The sequence below is a fragment of the Pezoporus flaviventris genome, unplaced genomic scaffold (genome assembly GCF_033815535.1).
Source record: "Pezoporus flaviventris isolate CSIRO_AGI_PZ_B2104156 unplaced genomic scaffold, CSIRO_AGI_Pfla_v1 ptg000015l, whole genome shotgun sequence".
Taxonomy (NCBI): domain Eukaryota; kingdom Metazoa; phylum Chordata; class Aves; order Psittaciformes; family Psittacidae; genus Pezoporus; species Pezoporus flaviventris.
Window position 1 is genome coordinate 12,602,662 of NW_026892563.1, and position 19,375 is coordinate 12,622,036.

General features: G+C 38.7%; 1 protein-coding gene across 2 annotated transcripts; it reads right to left on the reverse strand.

Annotated features, from left to right (window-relative positions):
- Positions 1–903: 903 nt before the first annotated feature.
- Positions 904–18,828, reverse strand: PWP2 (PWP2 small subunit processome component). 2 transcript variants are annotated; one of them, XM_061453453.1, is made up of 21 exons: positions 18,768–18,828; positions 18,564–18,676; positions 17,592–17,686; positions 17,110–17,209; positions 15,942–16,085; positions 15,386–15,521; positions 14,669–14,889; positions 13,604–13,747; positions 12,764–12,834; positions 11,937–12,073; positions 10,663–10,811; positions 9,579–9,726; positions 8,227–8,377; positions 7,712–7,892; positions 6,705–6,852; positions 5,488–5,596; positions 4,971–5,036; positions 4,370–4,588; positions 3,128–3,278; positions 1,972–2,046; positions 904–1,798 (listed from the first exon to the last, which is right to left on the reverse strand). In XM_061453453.1, the coding sequence occupies exons 1-21, from the start codon at positions 18,783–18,785 to the stop codon at positions 1,639–1,641; spliced, it is 2,736 nt and encodes a 911-aa protein (XP_061309437.1). In that variant the 5' UTR covers positions 18,786–18,828; the 3' UTR covers positions 904–1,638. The 2 variants fall into 2 exon arrangements, with proteins under 2 accessions (XP_061309437.1, XP_061309438.1); XM_061453454.1 differs by lacking the exon at positions 12,764–12,834 and having other exon boundaries at positions 10,663–10,762.
- Between the last annotated feature and the right edge of the window lie 547 nt (positions 18,829–19,375).

Genomic DNA, 19,375 nt, shown 5'->3' on the forward strand with positions numbered 1-19,375 from the left:
CTGTGAGAGTGGTACAAAAGCTCCATCCCTGGCAGTATTCAAGGCCAGGCTGGACAGAGCCTTGAGCACCTTGGCCCTGACCATGGCTGGGGGCTAGAAGTAGATGATCTTAAAGTCCTTTCCAACCCAAAGCATTCTATGATCTATGTATGATCAGCTCAAATCAAGCACTGGTTCAAAACCAAACCCCAGCCCCCCTGAGCCATTGTCTGACTCGGAAATTACGCCAGCAAGCACAAGGATCAAGCCAAACTTTGGACCAGGCTTAAACCCTGGTATATCATTACTCTTTCTATGAAGATGGTAGGGCACACTGGAAAGTTGGACTGACTTTCATGTGCATCATAAAATGTTCTGATTACCTAGAAGCTTGTAACAGCTTAAGCCAAATGACTAATGCAACTAGAACATACCCTTATGTCATATATAACTGGTGCTACACTACCCCTCTCACGGCTCTTGTACGTTCTAAAATATATTTTGAGAAGCCTTGATAAACGTTTTGAGCATGAAGACTGTAACCCCAAAGCATGTTTTTATGTTTGTTATGTTTTATTTAAGTAGCAAGTGTAATTTTGTTTTACATACTGAAATTCTAGAAACTGACTATATATGTCTTTCTTCAGCAGTTTTTATTATTCATACCTCTCCTCTATTCCAGGAGAGGAAAGTGACTAGAAAACAAATCCAGAAGAACAGAATACACTGGAGATAAAAAAAGAAAAAATAGTATTTGCAGTATCCTCATTAAACAGAGCCCTTTCAACATGTGGCCTGAAAGTATTACAAGCATGGGTATTGTTCCTTGTATTCACGACCTCACTGTCATTACTTGCCAATTTCACACAAATTCACAAAACCCCAGGAAATCAACTGCTTCAGCTTTTAATATATTAAAAAAACTTTAAAAAACAAAACAAGGGCTTTAATCAGAAAAAGAAATATTTGTACCATGTTCTCTTAAAGTTTAAGTTACATTAAGTTTGTATTTTCCAAACAAATTTTTGCTACAGTATCTCATGGTAATTAAACCTCTGCAAAAGTTGTACAGTCCAGTAAATTTTCTCCCATATACATTGCTATGGATATATCTTTTATCCTCATTGTTGAAACTTCAGCAGATTTGGATGTTACAGAACTAGGAAAACAGTATTCCAGTAACACATAGGTATTAAAACCAAGTAAAACATTTAAGTTGAGAGCAGTCTGTAGACCTCCAGTAAAGAATGATTTTAAAACAGGATTAAAAAAAATAAAAGTCCAAAGTATGACAAGAGTGCATTACAAAACTCACAATACTTCACCTACATACAATGCATTTTTAATAAAGAATGCATTTTTTCCAGTCAGGCTTCTAACTTCACCTATAGAAGAACATTTTTTCTTATTGAAATCAGGAATAATAATATATATATAAAAAACAATTAAGAAATCAATGCTGTCGAGTTGTTATGGCCAAAGGGCACACCAAATACGCCATGGATGGCACTTCGTCTATCCTGCATTTCTCCAACTAACTCACATGTAACTCCATCCACACTGGAGCAGCTAAATTGTGCCACTATGAGGACCACTCATTCTCAGTGAATACCACTGCATAAAATTATTGTCTTGAGTCTTCTCCTTCTCACAGAATAACTAGGAACTTGAATTGTCTTTATGAACTTCTTGCATAAGATAATCGCTATCAGAATCCAAGTTTTCTTCATCTTCTGATGGTTCTTCTGCCAGACGTTTCATACCCCGCTGTTGTGACATGGCCAATGCATATTTAATATTGTAGATATTCCATTCACACCTGTAAAAATAAATAGGAACAAGTTAGAAATAAGATTCCATTTTCCTCTTAAAATAAAAACACCTCTAAAAGAAGATTATATCAAAAGTTCTAACACCAGACTAATATACCCCAATTACTCTACAGTTTTGTGCAGGGTTTTGATATAAACTTTTAAATTTAACAATACATACAGTTTTGAAACATCTTCAAAATGATGCTGGATGCTTTTCTGAAGGAACTGGATCATAGGGAGCAGCTTCACTGACCTTCAATGCAGAAAACATGCAATTTGCAGTGCAATTTATATGTACACATGGAAGTCTAGAACTTTTCTATACTCACAAAACTTTAACAAGCATACATTAACTTTTCAGCATGAACATTTTAAGACAACACTAAATAAACAAAAGCTCTTTGCTTTTGACTCAGCCTTCAATAATTATACTCAACACAAAATATTGCCAGAAACCACTTTTTTCGTAATGTAAAACTGCAGCTTGAAGAACTCTTTCTGCTCAATGTAGTGATAACAGTTCCTTCCAGTTACTACAATACTTTCTTAACAAGGAACAGTTTGTTTTAAATTGTCGTCCTCTTCTACTTCAAGAGTAACAAAAGGAGAATAGATGTTCCAGTCATTTAAGTAACTAAAACATGAATACCCATGTTGAAGCAAGGAAAGCGTTAAACAATGCACTGTTTCTTTTAACCTGCAAGACTCCTTCTCGTATTACTTCTCAGTTATTTTAAATTTGTAAATTTGCCTACTTTTTGTTCCTGAAAGTCTATAAACTCTATATTTTGGGTTGGCTGAATGTAATTCACAGACAAGGCCCATATAATTATAAAAAACTATGTAGAAAAGCAGAGTACTAACAAGCTAAGAGTGCATGCTATAATCATAAGCCTATAAAAATGCAGTCCATACCTGCACATTATCTTTTCATTACAATTAATATGCATAATTGTTTAAAAATGCAATTTCTAAAATCCTACCATCACTCTTGAAATCTTTATGTGCTTTTAGGCTAAGCAAGTTATGCTAAATTTTACCTGTAATAGCTGCAAAACACTTTTTGCAATTTATCCTCAAAATTCCTATTATGCATTCTAATTCTATTATACACACTTGTTAGAATCATAGAATCATTCAGGTTGGAAAAGACCTTTAAGATCATCAAGTTCAAACTGTAACTTTTACCATTAGTAAAGAAGTTGTAAAAATTAAGTAGTTTTAATTATTGTCTATGCATTGTCTAGAATGTCAGCAAACATTAAGTACAAATACTAAGCTGACAGGTAAACCAATTTTAAAATGCTTGTGTTTTAACTTCCACAAGATCTCACCTTGTTTTCAGTTTCTGTCCATGCAGCATGAGCAACTTATGAGCCCAAATAAGATAGAACTCTAAATGACAAGATATCTCAAATGCAGAGGCCAGGAACTCCAATACCTTCTCCACGTATAGGTCTGGGAGTGATGAGCAGACAACATCAACTGCGCAAAAAGGAAAAAAGCCCATAGCCAAAGTTGAATAACGTGAAAGAGACCACAGTAAAGCATGAGGAAGGGAAAAAACCAAACAAAACACCACCCCCCCCAACAAAGAAACAAACAAAAACGAACAAAAACAAAGGAAAGAAAAAGTCCGTCTTGATTGCATTTCAAGGTACCTGTCTTTGAGCTTTCCAATCACTACTGTATTTAAAAGCAAGAATGTAACACCCTGCCCTTCCTCGCCTCCAAGTTCTTCCTCTTAACAGAATACTCTTCCCGCATCAGCTCTCCTTTAGAACTTTTACCCTCTCCTCCTCTTTCAGTGTAACTACACTTTACTGAGTATGTCAGTAAAGGGGGGTTGGACTAGGTAACTACTGAAGGATCTCTCCAACCCTAACCCTTCTGTGATTCTATGATTCTGGAACTTCAATTCTGTTTCTGTCTTCTAACACCTGTTAGGCACTTGAAGGCAGTAAAAATATTGCCCTTTTCTTTTGAAGACTGGACAAACTCAACTCTCTTAAGCCTCTCCTCACCTGTCATGCACTCTGGCCCTCTAATAATTTTCCAAGCCCCCCCACCAGATGCTCCAGAGTATCAACGTCTTTCTTGTACGGTCAAGTCCAAAGCACAGGGCTCCTGATGTGGCCTCACAAATGCTCAACAGAGAAGACTAATCGCTTCCCTCCAACTGTTGACTACATCCTTGAGCTACAGCCCAGTATCTGGTTATCTGTCAGCACAGTTATATGCTAATACATGAGCATGCTGCAAATTGGTAAAAATTTGCACAGTATTGGTAAAATTGGTAAATTTACACAAACTGGTAAAATTTACACAGTTACATGCTAATACATAAGCATGCTGTAAATTGGTAAAATTAAATTAAAACACTGCACTAAAAAGTTGTGGTGTTTCTTCTGGGGTTTTTTTGGTTGGTTGGTTTTTGCCCTTTTTTTTTTTTAATAAAATATTATACTTCTCCCCTCCAGCTCCCCAAGAGCTAAACTTTGCCCTTTACAGCTCAACTTATTTAGCTTACACATCTCTGCTTACAGAGATTTTAATTTAACGGAAGATCTACTCACCTTCATCACTAGGTACAGCCTCTATGACCTCCTGAATTAGTTTTTTTTCATTCAGCTTGAAGGCCATGACAATAGCCTTAGTGTATTCCTTTTGATGCAGTGTTTTTCGTATATTGCTGGGTGTGACATCAATATCTAGCTCAAAAGGATCAAAAATTAGCCCAGAGTCCAGTGAATAGACAAGGAGACCCTCTGTGGTGGTGGCTGCCCAACTTCGTCCTAGAAGAGAAGTCAACAATATTTAAGAACAAAGCTGAGTTTCCTAGGAAAGAAACAAAAGAGTAATGATAAACAGGTGACTCTTCATTATTTACAAGAAGTGGGGGTAAGACTGAAAGCCATGCATCATTGATGGACCTGTCAGCAATGACAATACTTGTAAAAAATGATGTACATTGATGATGATGCTGAAAGTGATGTAGGCTTCCGTTTCCCAATTATCCACTATGTGGGAAACTAGCCTACAAACCTAGCAGCACTGTGTAACATCTAGACACCATCTCCAAGCCATTTGTACTTCATTATTACTCATCCAATACTCTATTTTTTTTTGCTAATATCAAATGAAAAGAATAAGCTTATATTTATTGTTAATACTCACCTGTAGGAGAGAATCGTAGGCAAGTCACTCTTATTTCCGGTTTAAAATGTCGATAACTCATGTCACCTAAAAGAGAAGTTTAAAAGTGATTTAAGATATTCACCGAAGTTCCCAGTCTAGCTATCAACTCTAACTGTTATCATTATGCTGATAAATAATGCAGAACATGCCAAAACTTGGCAGAGTTAAAGACAAGGTAAGTGAAAGTCCACATCCAAGAGATCCTATAGCTGAATCGGTGGGACTGAATTCTGCTCTTTGAAAATTAAATCAACACTGCCAGGTTCCATACCCAGGGGACCTCCTGTTTCCTGCTGCTGTTACTATGCAAAAGGAACCACCCATCCATCACCTGAACACTCGTGTAACAGATTCCTGCAGCTACAGAACATTCAGGTAATTTTAACTTTAAAACTGAGCTGAACAATTTAAACCATTCTTATCTGGTATCAAGCCTATGTCAAAGGTTTTGATCCACAAAAAACTAGTAAGAAGACAGCAAAACCAAAAACCATACCTCTTTTTACTCCAGGAAGGGGAATGGCAACACCATCTTCATCTCCAGCTCCTCCATCAATCAGAGCCATGCTGCCAAATTCAGTCATTTTTCTCCGATCTAAGTATTCCTAGAAAAATATGTAAGTTCCACATCCACTGCACTGAAACTCCTCTCAAACACCTATATTAACTGAAAATTCTTCCTAACATTTAAGAGTCATCTAGTAATTATTTTGCTGCACTTTCTTCCAAATTCATGGAGAAACTGCCCTATCTCACACCACCAGGCAACAGCATCCAACCACAGATGAGAATCAGGCTGCTTTGCTCGTAAGGCCTCAGAACAGCACAACTCAGTTTGGACTGTGGTTTCACATTATTATAATGTTGTTCTACTTAAGAGATACAGTATTTCCTCAGATGCAGCCCTATTCTTCTTCCCCTTCAGGTTCCATAACTGCATCATGCTAATGGAAAGGCTGACAGCTATGCAAATGTGTTAGGGACCTCCCTGCTCTCCGTTTTAAAACATCCATTCCCTCCAGGACTCTTTTCTAGCGGTCTGATTTCCGATATCCTTTTAAGCCACATGTTGAGATACACTACCACAAAAGAGGGCAGCAGAGCAACAAACGCTGCTCCACTCTTGTTAAAAAAAAAAAATATATACTTGGAACCACAGTCAAATACAGCCTGACATGAACACTGGAATAACCCTCATTCTTCCAGACAAGGGGATGTCAAAAAGGGTTACCAGAATTTTGTTCTTTCTGATGCTTTTCATCACTCACTTTAAAGGAACTTAAATTTTGCTTTTGGCAATATTCAGAAACCCAGTTTGTAAAGCTCAGTGATGCTGTTCTGTGTCCAAAATAAAATCCTTCATTTCTTTGCTAATACAAGCAACTGACACCCAGGGAAAGTTACAAAATATTGATAATTTAAATTTTCTCTTCAATTTTAAGTTAAGTGCCAACTGACTTAACTTGCTTAAGAGTTCTGCTCATTCAGTACAAACACTGCAATATGACAAGACTTTAGTAGTTAGCTGAATGTCAGGAATTAATTTTAATTAATTTTGTTTTCTGTATAATATTTCCTTACTACTCTCCTGCACAAAACTAAGAAAATAGACCTCTGCTTATCAAAACATTCATGAATCCCACACAGTGAGATGTTAACACCAAAACCAAAGGGGTGGGGGAGTGAAAAAACCTGACTCCTGCGGTCACATACCTCCATTGCATCTAAAGAAAAGTTGCATGAAATTTCAAATTTTTTCATGAGAATCTGCTCCTTGACATTATATATACAGACAAATTTTGACAATCCACCTGCCAGAATAGATTGACCATCTGCTGAGTAACACAGAGTAGTAAAAGATCTAGTAGAAAAAGAGAAAGTAGTTAATTTCACTGCCACATTTGAGCTGGAAGACACAAAAGAATAACCATTTCATAGGAAAAGTGAAGATCTTCACTCACACAACATGTACTTGACATACAAAATCATTTACCACAAACAAGTACTTGGTGCTTTACTAAGAATTGCAAATAATTCAGAACTTCAACAGCTTTCTGAAGTACTTCCATACTTCTGATTCGGAGTGTCAGCTCAATGAATGAGCTCTCAACTACACCCTATACTATGAACAGTCAGAAAAGCTAGAGAAAAAACAAATGATATGTTTTAAAGAGAGGGTTGAGAGCTCATTAAAAAAAAAAGAACAGGAAAAAAGTCATTGTTTCCATTTTGTTTTGAGTGGGAGCAATACAGGGAGAAAAAAAAGAAAAGGTTCAAGGGAAAAAGAATGAAACATGACTTCTATATTAGACTTTTTGAGAATACACAACTTGCCTTTCAACATTACTTCACATGCATAGTAGCATGTGTAATAAATCCCACAGCATATAGGACTTTTTAAAAAAAAAAATAACAGCTTCTAGACACTAATTACATATTAGTGCCTACATAGCAAGATACACACTTAAAAACCTACCACATTTAGCAAGGGAACAACTCGGAATGAGAAGCTCAGTATTATGCTGGCAACCCACGTTTATAACTGACAGATCTGCTCAGTAGGTGGACAAAGCAGAAGACAAGAAGGATCCATCCAGATGTCAAGTCAGGCAGTTGTTTAAAATCCAACATCAGAATAAAAATATTTGGACAGCAGATGTACTTCAAATGTTCAAACAACTCAAAAGGCACCTCTTTTCACTGCAGTCTCATTTACTTACTTTCCCTTGGCTGATTGTTTGGCAGTTATTTTGTCAAGCTCCTTCCTTCCCATCTGGAGGTCATGCCTTCCCTCAATTGAGCCAGTTTGCACTGCACTTTCATGATCCCAAAATGTTATCTGTCCATTCAAAGCAGCAACTGCAAGCTCCTTGCCATCAGGACGGAAAGCAACAACAAGAACTGCAAAGAATTCAATCAATAGTTCAAAATGCTGTCAGATATTTTTGAAATAAAATACACTATATTTTTCTAGGATCTTAACTACTAGAAAAAGATTCAGAGTAACAAGCATGACTACTTTTTCTCTGGACAACATGCAAATGTTTAGCTAGTTATAAAGCTAAATCCAGTATTAAATCAAAAATATTTCTTGCACTGTTAACTAAATACTACAGAGAACTATCTCAACTTTTGGTTTTCATTACCAAGAATAAGTGTCTGTATTTGCCTTGTTCATTCTTGAAATATTTTAAATAGTATTTTTATATTTGATAAAAGATGAAGTAAAGGTTACCATCCGAGTTCAATATAAATGTCTCCTTAGTTCTCCAGCTTTCTAACATATCCCATAACTTGACAGTTTTATCCCAAGAGGCACTAGCTAGAACACACTTCATTGGGTTAAAGGACAAACTGCTGATGGGGCCCTCATGACCTGATAAGACCTAATAAAAGAAAAATGATAACATGGAATTAGGTGAAAGAAACAAATTAACGTAGCCATTCAGTAAACTCTAAACATAGCAATGAAACCATGCCTGACTTGTCCACACATGCTTGAGTTCGCTTTTGCACGTGTGTCATGATGCATACCAGTGATTCCCAACTTTTAATTTTCACAAGTTTTTGGATTTTTTAAAATCACTGAAGTACAACCATTGCATAGACCTCTGCAACCATTCTTATGCATGCACATAGGCTCTTTAGAGACCAAGACTTAGGAATACAGTGGGCTTCTCCCACCCCCACGTCAGAACAGTCAGATCAGCTGTGAAAAAGCAAGTCATTGCTCTGATAATTCATTGTGTCTTGCATCTGAAAATATTAAAAAAAAAACGCTAGTAAGAACTGTGAATAAGAGTAATACAGATTTTTATAGCATGGAGCTCCTGCTCCTCTCAAAAGAAATCAAGGAAAGAAACTAAAAGCTCTGGAGATGCACTCAAGTATATGCTGAGGTGCTACAGTGATCAGTATTCAATAGCTATGCCAAATTAAATACCTAAATTGCTTAGTTCATCTACTTGTACAAGATGTACAATAATGCTTAAGAATTAAAAACAGCAAGTGAGTTTGATTTGCTCAGAAGTACCATGCCCTTGCTTTATTATATCTACTCTGAACACAATGCTTTTCAAACTAGCAGCAAGACAGTGGGTTATTTCTCACCCTACACAAGAAAAATCTTCTACACAAGAAACTGTGCCCTGTTTTGCTCCAGCAAAACTGTCCATGAATCTGTATCAAAGTCTTAGGACAGCAGCTAAAATTTTTTCATTACTTGGAAAAAAAAAAACAAACAAACAAACAAAAAAAAACAAACCAAAAACATGTAGAAAATAGTATCTCTGAAGAGCTACTGGAGGATCTCATGTCCATGTGTTAGCTCAGCAATACCGGTGTTACTTCATCAGCTAGAAAGAGCTCATTACTCCAAAATTCTAAAAACATTTTCCCCACAAAAATCCAGTATAGCCTCCATGCAACAATCAAAAATTGCCGACAGTAACATAATGCAGCTCCAGTTCTCAAATATAACAAAACAATGTTGTATTAAAAACCTCCAATGAATCCCAAAGTTACTTAGGATCATCACAATGTATATTACGTGTTAAATTCAAGCCCTCCAACACTGTAGGTCCTTACATCTAGCAGCCTCCCACTCTGCATTGACCAGATGAATATTTCAAAGGAATCCTGGGAACCAGCTGACACAATCTCGCCACTGGAATCCACGGCTAAACAAGAGAACTGACTTGGTCGTGGAGATGTAAAGGTACGGAAATTGCGGTATCTGTGGTAAATGTGAAAATTATGAAAATGTTTCAGGTAGATTTAAACATGTGATTTACAAACTTCCTTGAAAAAGTATTTCCTTTTACTTGTAAAGTCTTTTAAGCTATCTATGGAAAAAATATTATTTGTATAAAATTAGATGCAATGCCTCAGCATAATTCTATGATTCAAAAAAGGTATTAACAACTTTGCAGAAATAGCAGCCAGAAATACGCAAACAGAAGAGCTTTCTTCTACTACACAACATACGTCCATTCTTTAGGAAGCACAGGCTCATTTACACATCTAGTTCTGTATACAGTTATATTAAAACAGCTTCATCACTAAAATGATAGCAAGCATTCTGTTATTCTGGCTGTCTTCTCCCTCTTTGAGCAGTAGGAATGATAAAATTCCTAATTACTAAATATGAAGCAAGAGCGTTGTCATGGTTTAAGCCCAGCTGTAAATCAGACCACACAGTCTCTCTCTCTCTCACTCTCCCCCTTCCCCTCCCACCCTTTCCCCCACCCCACTCCCAGAAGGATGGGGAGGAGAATCTAAAGAGCTTAACTCCCACAGGTTGAGATAAGAGCAGTCCAGTAACTAAGGTATAACACAAACCACTATTGCTACCACTAATAACAATAATGATAAGGGAAATAACAAGGGAAGAGAATACAACCGCTCACCACCCACCAACCGATATCCACCCCAACCCCAGAAGTGATCTCCCTTCCAGGTAACTGCCCCCAGTTCCACATCCTGGGCATGACGTGCTGTGGTATAGAATATCTCTTTGGCTAGTTTGGGTCAGGTGTTGTGTCTTTGCTTCCTCCTGGCTTCCCCTCCTTCCTGGCAGAGCATGAGACTCAGAAAGTCCTTGGTCAGGCTAAACACCACTTAGCAACAACTAAAGGCTACATGACACACAAAAGGTTTTATGAAGAATTACCTGTGTAGATCAAAAGCACGCACTGTTCCATCTAGGGAAGCACTCAAAATGACATAACCATTGGAAGTAAAAGTTACAGCAGTCACACCACTGGTATGTTCTGTGAACGTGACAAAACAGAAGCTACTTGAAGTGTTCCACACTTTCACCTGCATGAAAGAAAAGCTTTATCAGAATTTCCATAACCAGTTCAGACAGAACGTAAAGGTAAGGTAGCAGAAGAATAAAGAAGTCAATCTTAGAACTCTGCAATAGCATAAAGGATTTTCAAAACTATTGATAAGGAATTCTGTACAAGTGAGACAAACAGGCCACATCTTATCATTAAACCCCTGAAGATACACACACAACATAAAAATTTAAGTGGAGATACACAAAAAAAAATTTTGAAACAAGGTTAGTTTTCTTGGAAAGCTGTAGCACTTATTGAGCACTTTCAGCTCCCAAGCTTCATACTGTCTAATCAAGTGTCAAATTCAAAACCAACTGCAAAGCCATTCCAGAAGTTACAATTGATATTAGCTTTTTTTTTTTTCCCTTGAAGAAAGATGTTACGCTTTTAACTACATGCAGTTTGAGACTTCTGGGATTTGGCCAATTTAGTATCCAAATGGCAGAAACCATGAAGTGGCAGGTCTTTTTCTGACATTCACAAGTTTTGATAGAAAATAAGATACTATCTTTGTCCCAGTTACCTGCCAAGAGACTGTGGGATTACACTACAAAACACCTTTAGAAAACCAATAAAGGTATCTGTCATTGCAGTACAAGTCATTCATAAGAAGCTAATTTTTCTTTAAAGAACCCCAAGCTTCTGCAATGGTACATTTCAGAAAAATCTCTTTAGGGATTGCAATTTTATAAATAATTCTAATTGATTTCACATCAAAACCAATTATTAAAAGGACATGAATTTGGGTGAAGTTCATTCATTCCAAAATCTCATGGAATCACTATGAGCATACATAAGTTAACAGTTAATGAATTAGATCTTTTTGTGTTTATGGCGATTGCCATCTATAATGATTAAAAAATCATTAGCTAAATAGCGTAAGTGATGCAATCTGTAGAGGATACCAGTAATAATAAATCAAAATATATATATGTTCAAGAGAAAAATCAGAACACTTGAGGAGAAAAAAATTTGACTTTATATTAAGAAAAACCACGTATTAATTTACAGTAAAGGAGCTCTTCAGATAAATTGGAAATTCAAGGTCTTTACTATGTTATTAAGATTCAAGTTGGTATCTCATTACTACTGCCTCACTTACTTTCCCATCCTCCCCTCCAGTTACAATGTATTGTCCATCTGGAGAATATGCTAATGAAACCATGCTGTTGAAATGTCCCTGCTGCTTCAGCACATAGGACTCGCTTTGCCATTCCCACACCAGGAGCTGACCCAAACCTGTAAATGCAGGAGAAGGATTAACCAGAATTACAAATACAATGACCCTGCAAATGCAAGCATAATGTTTAGATACAGACAGGCTGCATTATGCATCTATCAATACTAACAAAAGCCCTTTTCCTTTCATAAGTTCAAGGCAACTTTCCTCAAAAAGCAGGAGCTGTTACTTGCATTAACATTCTCAATTCTACAACAGCAATGCCATCAACTAAATGATAAATTAGATGGAAAGAAAAGTAGGGCTGCACATACAGGTATAATCTTGATTACCATGCAAACCATTATGGACTGGGTAGGAATGCTGGAACATACAGGAAGCTTTGAAGAATGACATGTGCAACAAGTGGCAAAGGAAGAGAGACTGTGTGCAGAACAAAAGCATATTATAAATTAAAAAGGCTATGGGCTTTATCATGATTCTGCTAGAGTTTTCATACATGACACATTTTGTTTTGTTTTGGTTTTTTTTTGCCTTTGACAACACAACACTTTCCTGAATCACAAGAATTCTGTGAGGAGAAACTGATTAGGGATACTTGCTTTACTATATCTAGACACTACAGAGATGAGACTATAAATTATTAAGAAAACTAACATTGGGGGTAAGATGAGTAAGAGGAATTAGGGCTTGCATGCCCACAACATTCCTCATTTTTCCATGAATACAGACCAAAAAAATTGACAAACCTGAACATCCAAAGGCAATCCAGTCACCAGTACAGTTGATAGAAACAGAAGCTATCCTTTGGTCTGAAATACTGAAGAGAGAATCACTCAATAAACAAATTTGTGCTTTCATGCCTTGTGTGATAAAGCTTCAAATGTGGGGTTTATTACCTGTGTTCAAGCAAGTTCTTTGATTACTGAACTGTATTACTGTACTACTGTACTGTATTACTGTAATACTCTGTATTACTGTAACATCAAAAACCTCATACAAATTCTTGCCTTGTTATATTCAAAAACATCAAACAGGCAATACTGCCTTATTCGGAATGAAGACAGAATATCCACACGCCAAACAAAGATGTACTTGCCAGCACAAACTCCCCACATTCAAGAAAAAGACAAAAAATATTTTTTAAGCAGGGACATTATGCATTCTTTAGCATCACAGAGCAATGGAAAACATTTTTTTTTAACTTAGAGACAATTTACAGATATTACATATGCAGAACTTCCCCCTTTCCTCCAGTATTGTCTTTATTTTCTACAAAGAAGCTGAGAACAAAGTTCACAATATTAAAGAAACCTATAGCCAACAACTAATATGCAGGAGTTCCTCAAACTCTTCCATAACAAGCTATGGAATGCAGCTGTATGGTATTTATTAGGTATGCCTTACTCTGATTCTGCCATTCCAGAAATCACAATACTAAACAGACACTCTTGTTTTAAGATTTTTGTGCTCCGATTATTCACCCTTCAGTATTAAACATGGTTATTTCTCAAATAAGAAACCTCCCTAAAAACATATCACCGACACAAAACCAAACAAACCCAAAACCCAACAACCTGAAACCTCACCTCAACGAGTGGATCAGATTGAAATCTGGAAGCTCATGGAGATGAAAGATTCCAGAGGCAAAACCAGTGACTAAAAGGTGTGTTTTCTTGTGATAGGCTGCACATGTCAGGTTATTAAAATCTCCTTCCTTATTGAAAAAATACCTGGCATCAAAAAAGAAGCAAACTGAATGTGAAAGAAAAACATGCAATTACAGATGCATTTCAATACAGGTCAAATAATTCTGATTAAGGTATTCTACAATAAAACTAAAAAGCAGTAGTTCCAGAAATTGCTAAATGTATGTACTTTACATAGCTAGGGAAAGCCAATTCTCTTCTTTTCCTCAATGTTTACAGCTGCTACAGTAATCTGATTATAAGAAGGGACACCTGATCACACACAGTGAAAGGGACTGCACTGTGTTTTCCCATTATCTAATGCCCTAATGTGGATAGCTCCATGCATTCACTACTTATTCTTCTATATGCAAGTCCTCTTACAGAGGAATTGAAGTCATGGAATTGAAGCCACGGAATTGAAGCAACAGTCATAAATACTATTGCGTAGAGAAGGTCTTCTCAGTTCGTAGCTATATCCCTTACTGGAATTAAACAGACAAGCACCACATGATAGTCAAATAAAGAGTATCTGAACATTATCCAACAGCTGTATACTCTGAATTCCTTCAGTCTGGAAGTGATGTTCACCAAGGCTAATGCCACCATGGGTTGGGGTAGGGTACTTACTTTATATCTCCTTGACAGTCAGAGAGACTGAGAACAGAAGCCTGATGTCAGGTGCTCCCAGATGGCCCCTACATGCATCCTCTATCTCCTTCAACTCCACTGACAAGAGACTGCCTATGAACATTACCCTTCTTCAATCAAAGGTAAATGCTCTGACTATCTTACAATTCTCTTTGTAAGCCACACCTCCTTTGATATTGACAGACATGGAGATCCTCCCGGAAAGCATCTCCAAAAAGGCTGATAAACTACCTTTATCAAACACTGCTGTCACCTCTTGAAGTTAACCAATCTCTTCTTGCAAGAACTCAAAGTCTCTAGACTTGAATCACTTACTTTGCAACACGTGAATATTTAACCTTTTCTCTAGTCTCTTGTTCACTTGGATTGGCTTTTCCATGAATTTCTTCACCCTTTGGCTCTTCAAGAAACTCTTCATCATCTTCTTCTGCATCCTTTTCTCTAGCTGCATTTTTAGGGGGCATGGGCTTCAAGCCATCAAGCTCTGTATCACACTGCCACACACAGAGAGCTGCATCCTGGCTAATTGTGTACAGCTAGAACACAAACAGAATTATTGTACAATACCTGTGTTTTGTATTCTGCTGTCCTGTTACAAATACAGACAAGCAGAAGAGTTAGCAAATCTGCACTCTATCATTATAATACATTACTTAGTCCTCTAGAACTCAAGGTGCTTTCAGAAAAAATCACTTGCCCTGAGAAGTGGCGATTTACTTTACCTGCCCTCAGGTAATTTTTGAAAAGACCAATGGCAATCCGATTACCAGTTACCATTACAGCCAATTATTTTTTCGTATTAAAACTGTTATTTTTGGAGGGAGCTATTTTAAGTAGTTTACTCTCCCTCCTAAATTTTACTTCTTCAAACACTCATGGTCCCCATCACAGCTGAGGAGTTGAGACCTATTACTTACAGATTTTCTAAATGTTGAGATATTATCAAAACAGTCATCATCCTTATCTATAGGCAAATTTTATTATTAAAATAGTTGAAGCATAATCTTAAGAATGTTGTGTGATTATACATACATCTAGACTGTTCTCTTCAAAAAAGCAGGCCACTATTACATCCTTGTGCCCTCCAAGTGAGTAGTAGATCAAGTTTGCCCATCGTTCTGCTCCAAACACCCATGTAGACATGTCCTTGCTCCCTACTGCGAAACATCTATAAAGGAAAAGGCAATCTGAATTAGAATACTGGTTTGCAAAACTTTTCATGGGGTGGAGAACATCATGAGCAAGAAGACACCAGTCACCAATTTATAAGTAATTTTACACACAACAGAGCTTTAAACTGAGCTTGGCAACTCTAGCAAAGATAGATGGACTGCTCACATTCCTAAGATATGTTCCTTTTATACATAACTAGGCATTTTCAAGCAAAAATCCATTGCTGATCCTTGCACATTTTATACTTTCTAGTCTGCCTAACACATTTTTCTTAATTCAACAGAGAATGAGAATCAGAAGAGCCAGAAAGGGTTTTTAAAGCTAGTACAATACTAAGCAAAGAAAAAGGACTGCAACATGCATGCAAGTATTAACAACATGAGCAGGGAGACAGAGCATCAGTTTAACAACTCACTTGGAATCATCAGTCCAGTCAATACAAGTTGTTTCATCATATGGACCGTAGTAAGTTTTGTCCAGAACAAATGCATTAAATTCTCTTTTCTTCCCAGGAGCATGGTACATAAGAGCAACATTGTCTTTTGTAATCACAAATTTCCTGTCATGTGTGGGGAAAAATTGCACACAAAGCTGTTAAAGCAAACAACTGTTCAGTACAGACTGCAATACAATGGAACAAAACAATGATAAAAATAGTTACTGTGTTATTGAAATGATAAATATTTTGAATGAAAAACAAAAAATTTTCAGATTGTTATTACCCCCCAATTTACATGGTGTAAGACAGAAAACCTTCAGTAAAAATCACTTCAGTTGAATAATGAAATACTTGCTCTCCAGTTCTCACAAAGGAAAAAAAGGTTCAAACATTCAAACCAGGATATTCTATTTCAACCTCTCTTCAGCTCCACATATCAGTCACTTTCAGCAACACAAAACATCTGCACCCCTGTTACACATATCTTTTAATCTGGTCCTGCTGCCAGTATAATTTCCCAACATAGAACTGTGATTACAACTTTAACTCAAAAACCTAATTCAGGATCACTTTAAGTCAATCCAACTGAGAAATGCTACCAAGAGGGGAGCTTTGCAGTTTTTCCTCTCACCCTTCTGACACTTGGAACACCACACTTCAGACTTCACACTTCACCCACACTTCAGACCTGTGACCATGCAGTTAAAATATAAGGGATATAAACAGAAGCACTGGATTCAAAGAACTGCCTCTTTCAGTAGCACAGTTGTCTTAGACTAACCCAAACACTGACCCAAGTCAGTAGTGAAACTGCACTGACACAAGTGCCATGGTGCAACCCCGCAGCACTATCTCCCTGTGGGCTCTTTCACTTTATGCCACACATAAGAGCAGTTAAAACTCACAGCAAACCTTCTACATTTCAAAGAGTCCCACCACAAACAACACATGTTAGAGGCAACTTTCCTGACAGTATCTGTTTCCAAGGCTTTGCTTTTCTTCCCCTCTCAACTTTACACATAAAATGCCCCCTACACTAATCAGTAAGGATCATCCCAGACTGGTCAGAATGTCTTCAAAATCACAACTAGTTTATGGGGTACTTTCTGTTGTTTTGTTCTAAAGCACACACAATTTTACTCACTTGCCATCAGGGGAAAAGCTCACACTGTGAACTGGCTTGTGAAAGTAAAAGCGATGTATCACACATTTCCCAATCAAACTGACAAGCAAGGCAGCTCCCTCTGTAAGCACAGAAAAAGAAGGACTGTGGAAATAATCAAATTCCCATAGAAACCATAACCTTAGCAAGCTTTAGTTTCTTTCCTTAAGCTGGGGGGATGTACCTCCTCAGAAATGTTTCATGACAGTGTGCTTCATATTATTAACAAGAAAAATATAATCAAAATTACAATTCACTACCTAAATTCTGTAAATAAGTTATTTTTAAGTTCTCTAAATGAAGATATCTTCTGCAGAAATTCTAACATAATTTTTAAAGCAGAGCACTTCTGATTTGTAATAAGGCTGAATATCTAGCAATACACTAGGTATTCACCTTCCCCTCTTAAGGCTGTATTTTTATGATATTCTTTTACAAAATAAATGCCTCCTTTATAAAAGTACCTTCATCAATCAAAATGGCAAGACTTCCATCTGGAGAGAGTCCCACACACACAATATTAAGCCGTGTAGCCAATGGGAGTGTCTCACACTTATTGCTGCAAGAAAAGATAAAACAGTAAATTTGGTACGAGGACATAGAAATAACAGTCATCTTTGGTGACAATGAAATATGGTTCGATACCTTAAAGCCATAGAATACACCTAGATGTAAAACCCCCGTGATTTTCTTTAGCTTTCACAATCCCATAAACACCAACTATGTAAGAGATGAGCTCCTGACCAGAATACCAGCATAATGAGCATCAGTCATAACTCTGGCCTATAGGAAAGGGCAGATGACAGCCTAGACCTTGACATATACAAGGAAACATAGAACGGTCTGGGTTGGAAGGGACCTTTAAGGTCATCTTAGTTCCACTCCCCCTTGCCATGGGCAGGGACACCTTCCACTAGACCAGGTTGCTCAAGGCCCCATCCAACCTGGCCTTGAACACTTCCAGGGATGGCGCAGCCACAACTTCTCTGGGCAACCTGTAGCAGTAGCCTCACAGAAACACATAAAGAAACCATACAACCGAATCCAACACAAATCATCTTTCCTTCTTTTTTGTTTCTAACACACGCTTTTACATACTTCTTATCCTACGCTCCTTACGGAGCTCTACAGAAACCAACACCGTGAAACATCTCGACGGTTACTCTGCTAGGCAGGATTCTACCTTTCAATGCTAAGCCACAGTAATTCAAGATGCTTTACGCAGCAAACCATCCTGGAGAGCCCCAGCCCGCAGCAGCCGCAGAGGCGGCTCAGGGAGCACTGTGCCCACCTCCCATGGACAACACGGACTTGCCTGCCGCCGTGCCCTGCCGCCCAAGGGCGGTCTGGGTAGGGACTGGCGGAGAGCTAGGCCAACGACCTGAGAGAAGCCCGGGAGGCATGGAGGGAAGAGACAGACACTGGGCATCGCTTACTTCTTCAGGTCAAAGACGGAGATCCTGTTCCCCACGGGGCTGATGAGGGAGTTGCCATCGCGGGTGAAGCTGAGGTTCCCGCGGCGGTACACGGTGCCCAGCAGGCCGGAGAACTGCGAAGGGAGAAGGGACAGGAGAAGGAGAGGGGAACGGCGTTAAGAAGGCAGCGAGCAGGCGGCAGGGTCGCGCGCGGGCAGCACTCACCCGGTACGCGAACTTCATAGCAGCGGCGGCCGCGCGGCAGAAACTCGTGGCGCCACAGCCAGCACGGAAATACGGCAGCGCCGCGCGGGCAGTCCCACGCATGCGTACGGGGAGGAGGCGGTGGCTCCCCGCCGGCCTTCCGATGCAGAGGGGAGGGAAACTGTTGCTCGAAACAAAGGGTCCGTGGTTCGCCCCGTTCCGTAGCGCTCGGTCTCCCCACTTCGCATCGACACAGCCCATGCCATTACCCGGCCTCCGCCGCCAGGGTCGCGTTTCAGGTCAGTCGCTCTCGGTTTCTTTCAGGATACAGCTGTTGGGCCCGGGGCTCCCGACCGGGAAGGAATCCAGGGGAGGCGGAGCGGGAGTCCGAACGGAGAGCGGCGGTTTGTGCGTTTGTGCGTGCGTGTGTGTGCGTGTGTGTGTGTGTGTGTGTGTGTTTGAGGCTCCCCAGTGGCAGCGGGGCTGCCCGGAACGTAAAAGTGACGGCCTTTCTAGGTGAAGGTCCTGGAGCACAAGTGTGATAGGCAACGGCTGAGGGAGCTGGGGTTAGTTACTCCAGAGAAGGCTCAGGGGGGGGACTTTATCACTCTGCAGCTATCTGAAAGGAG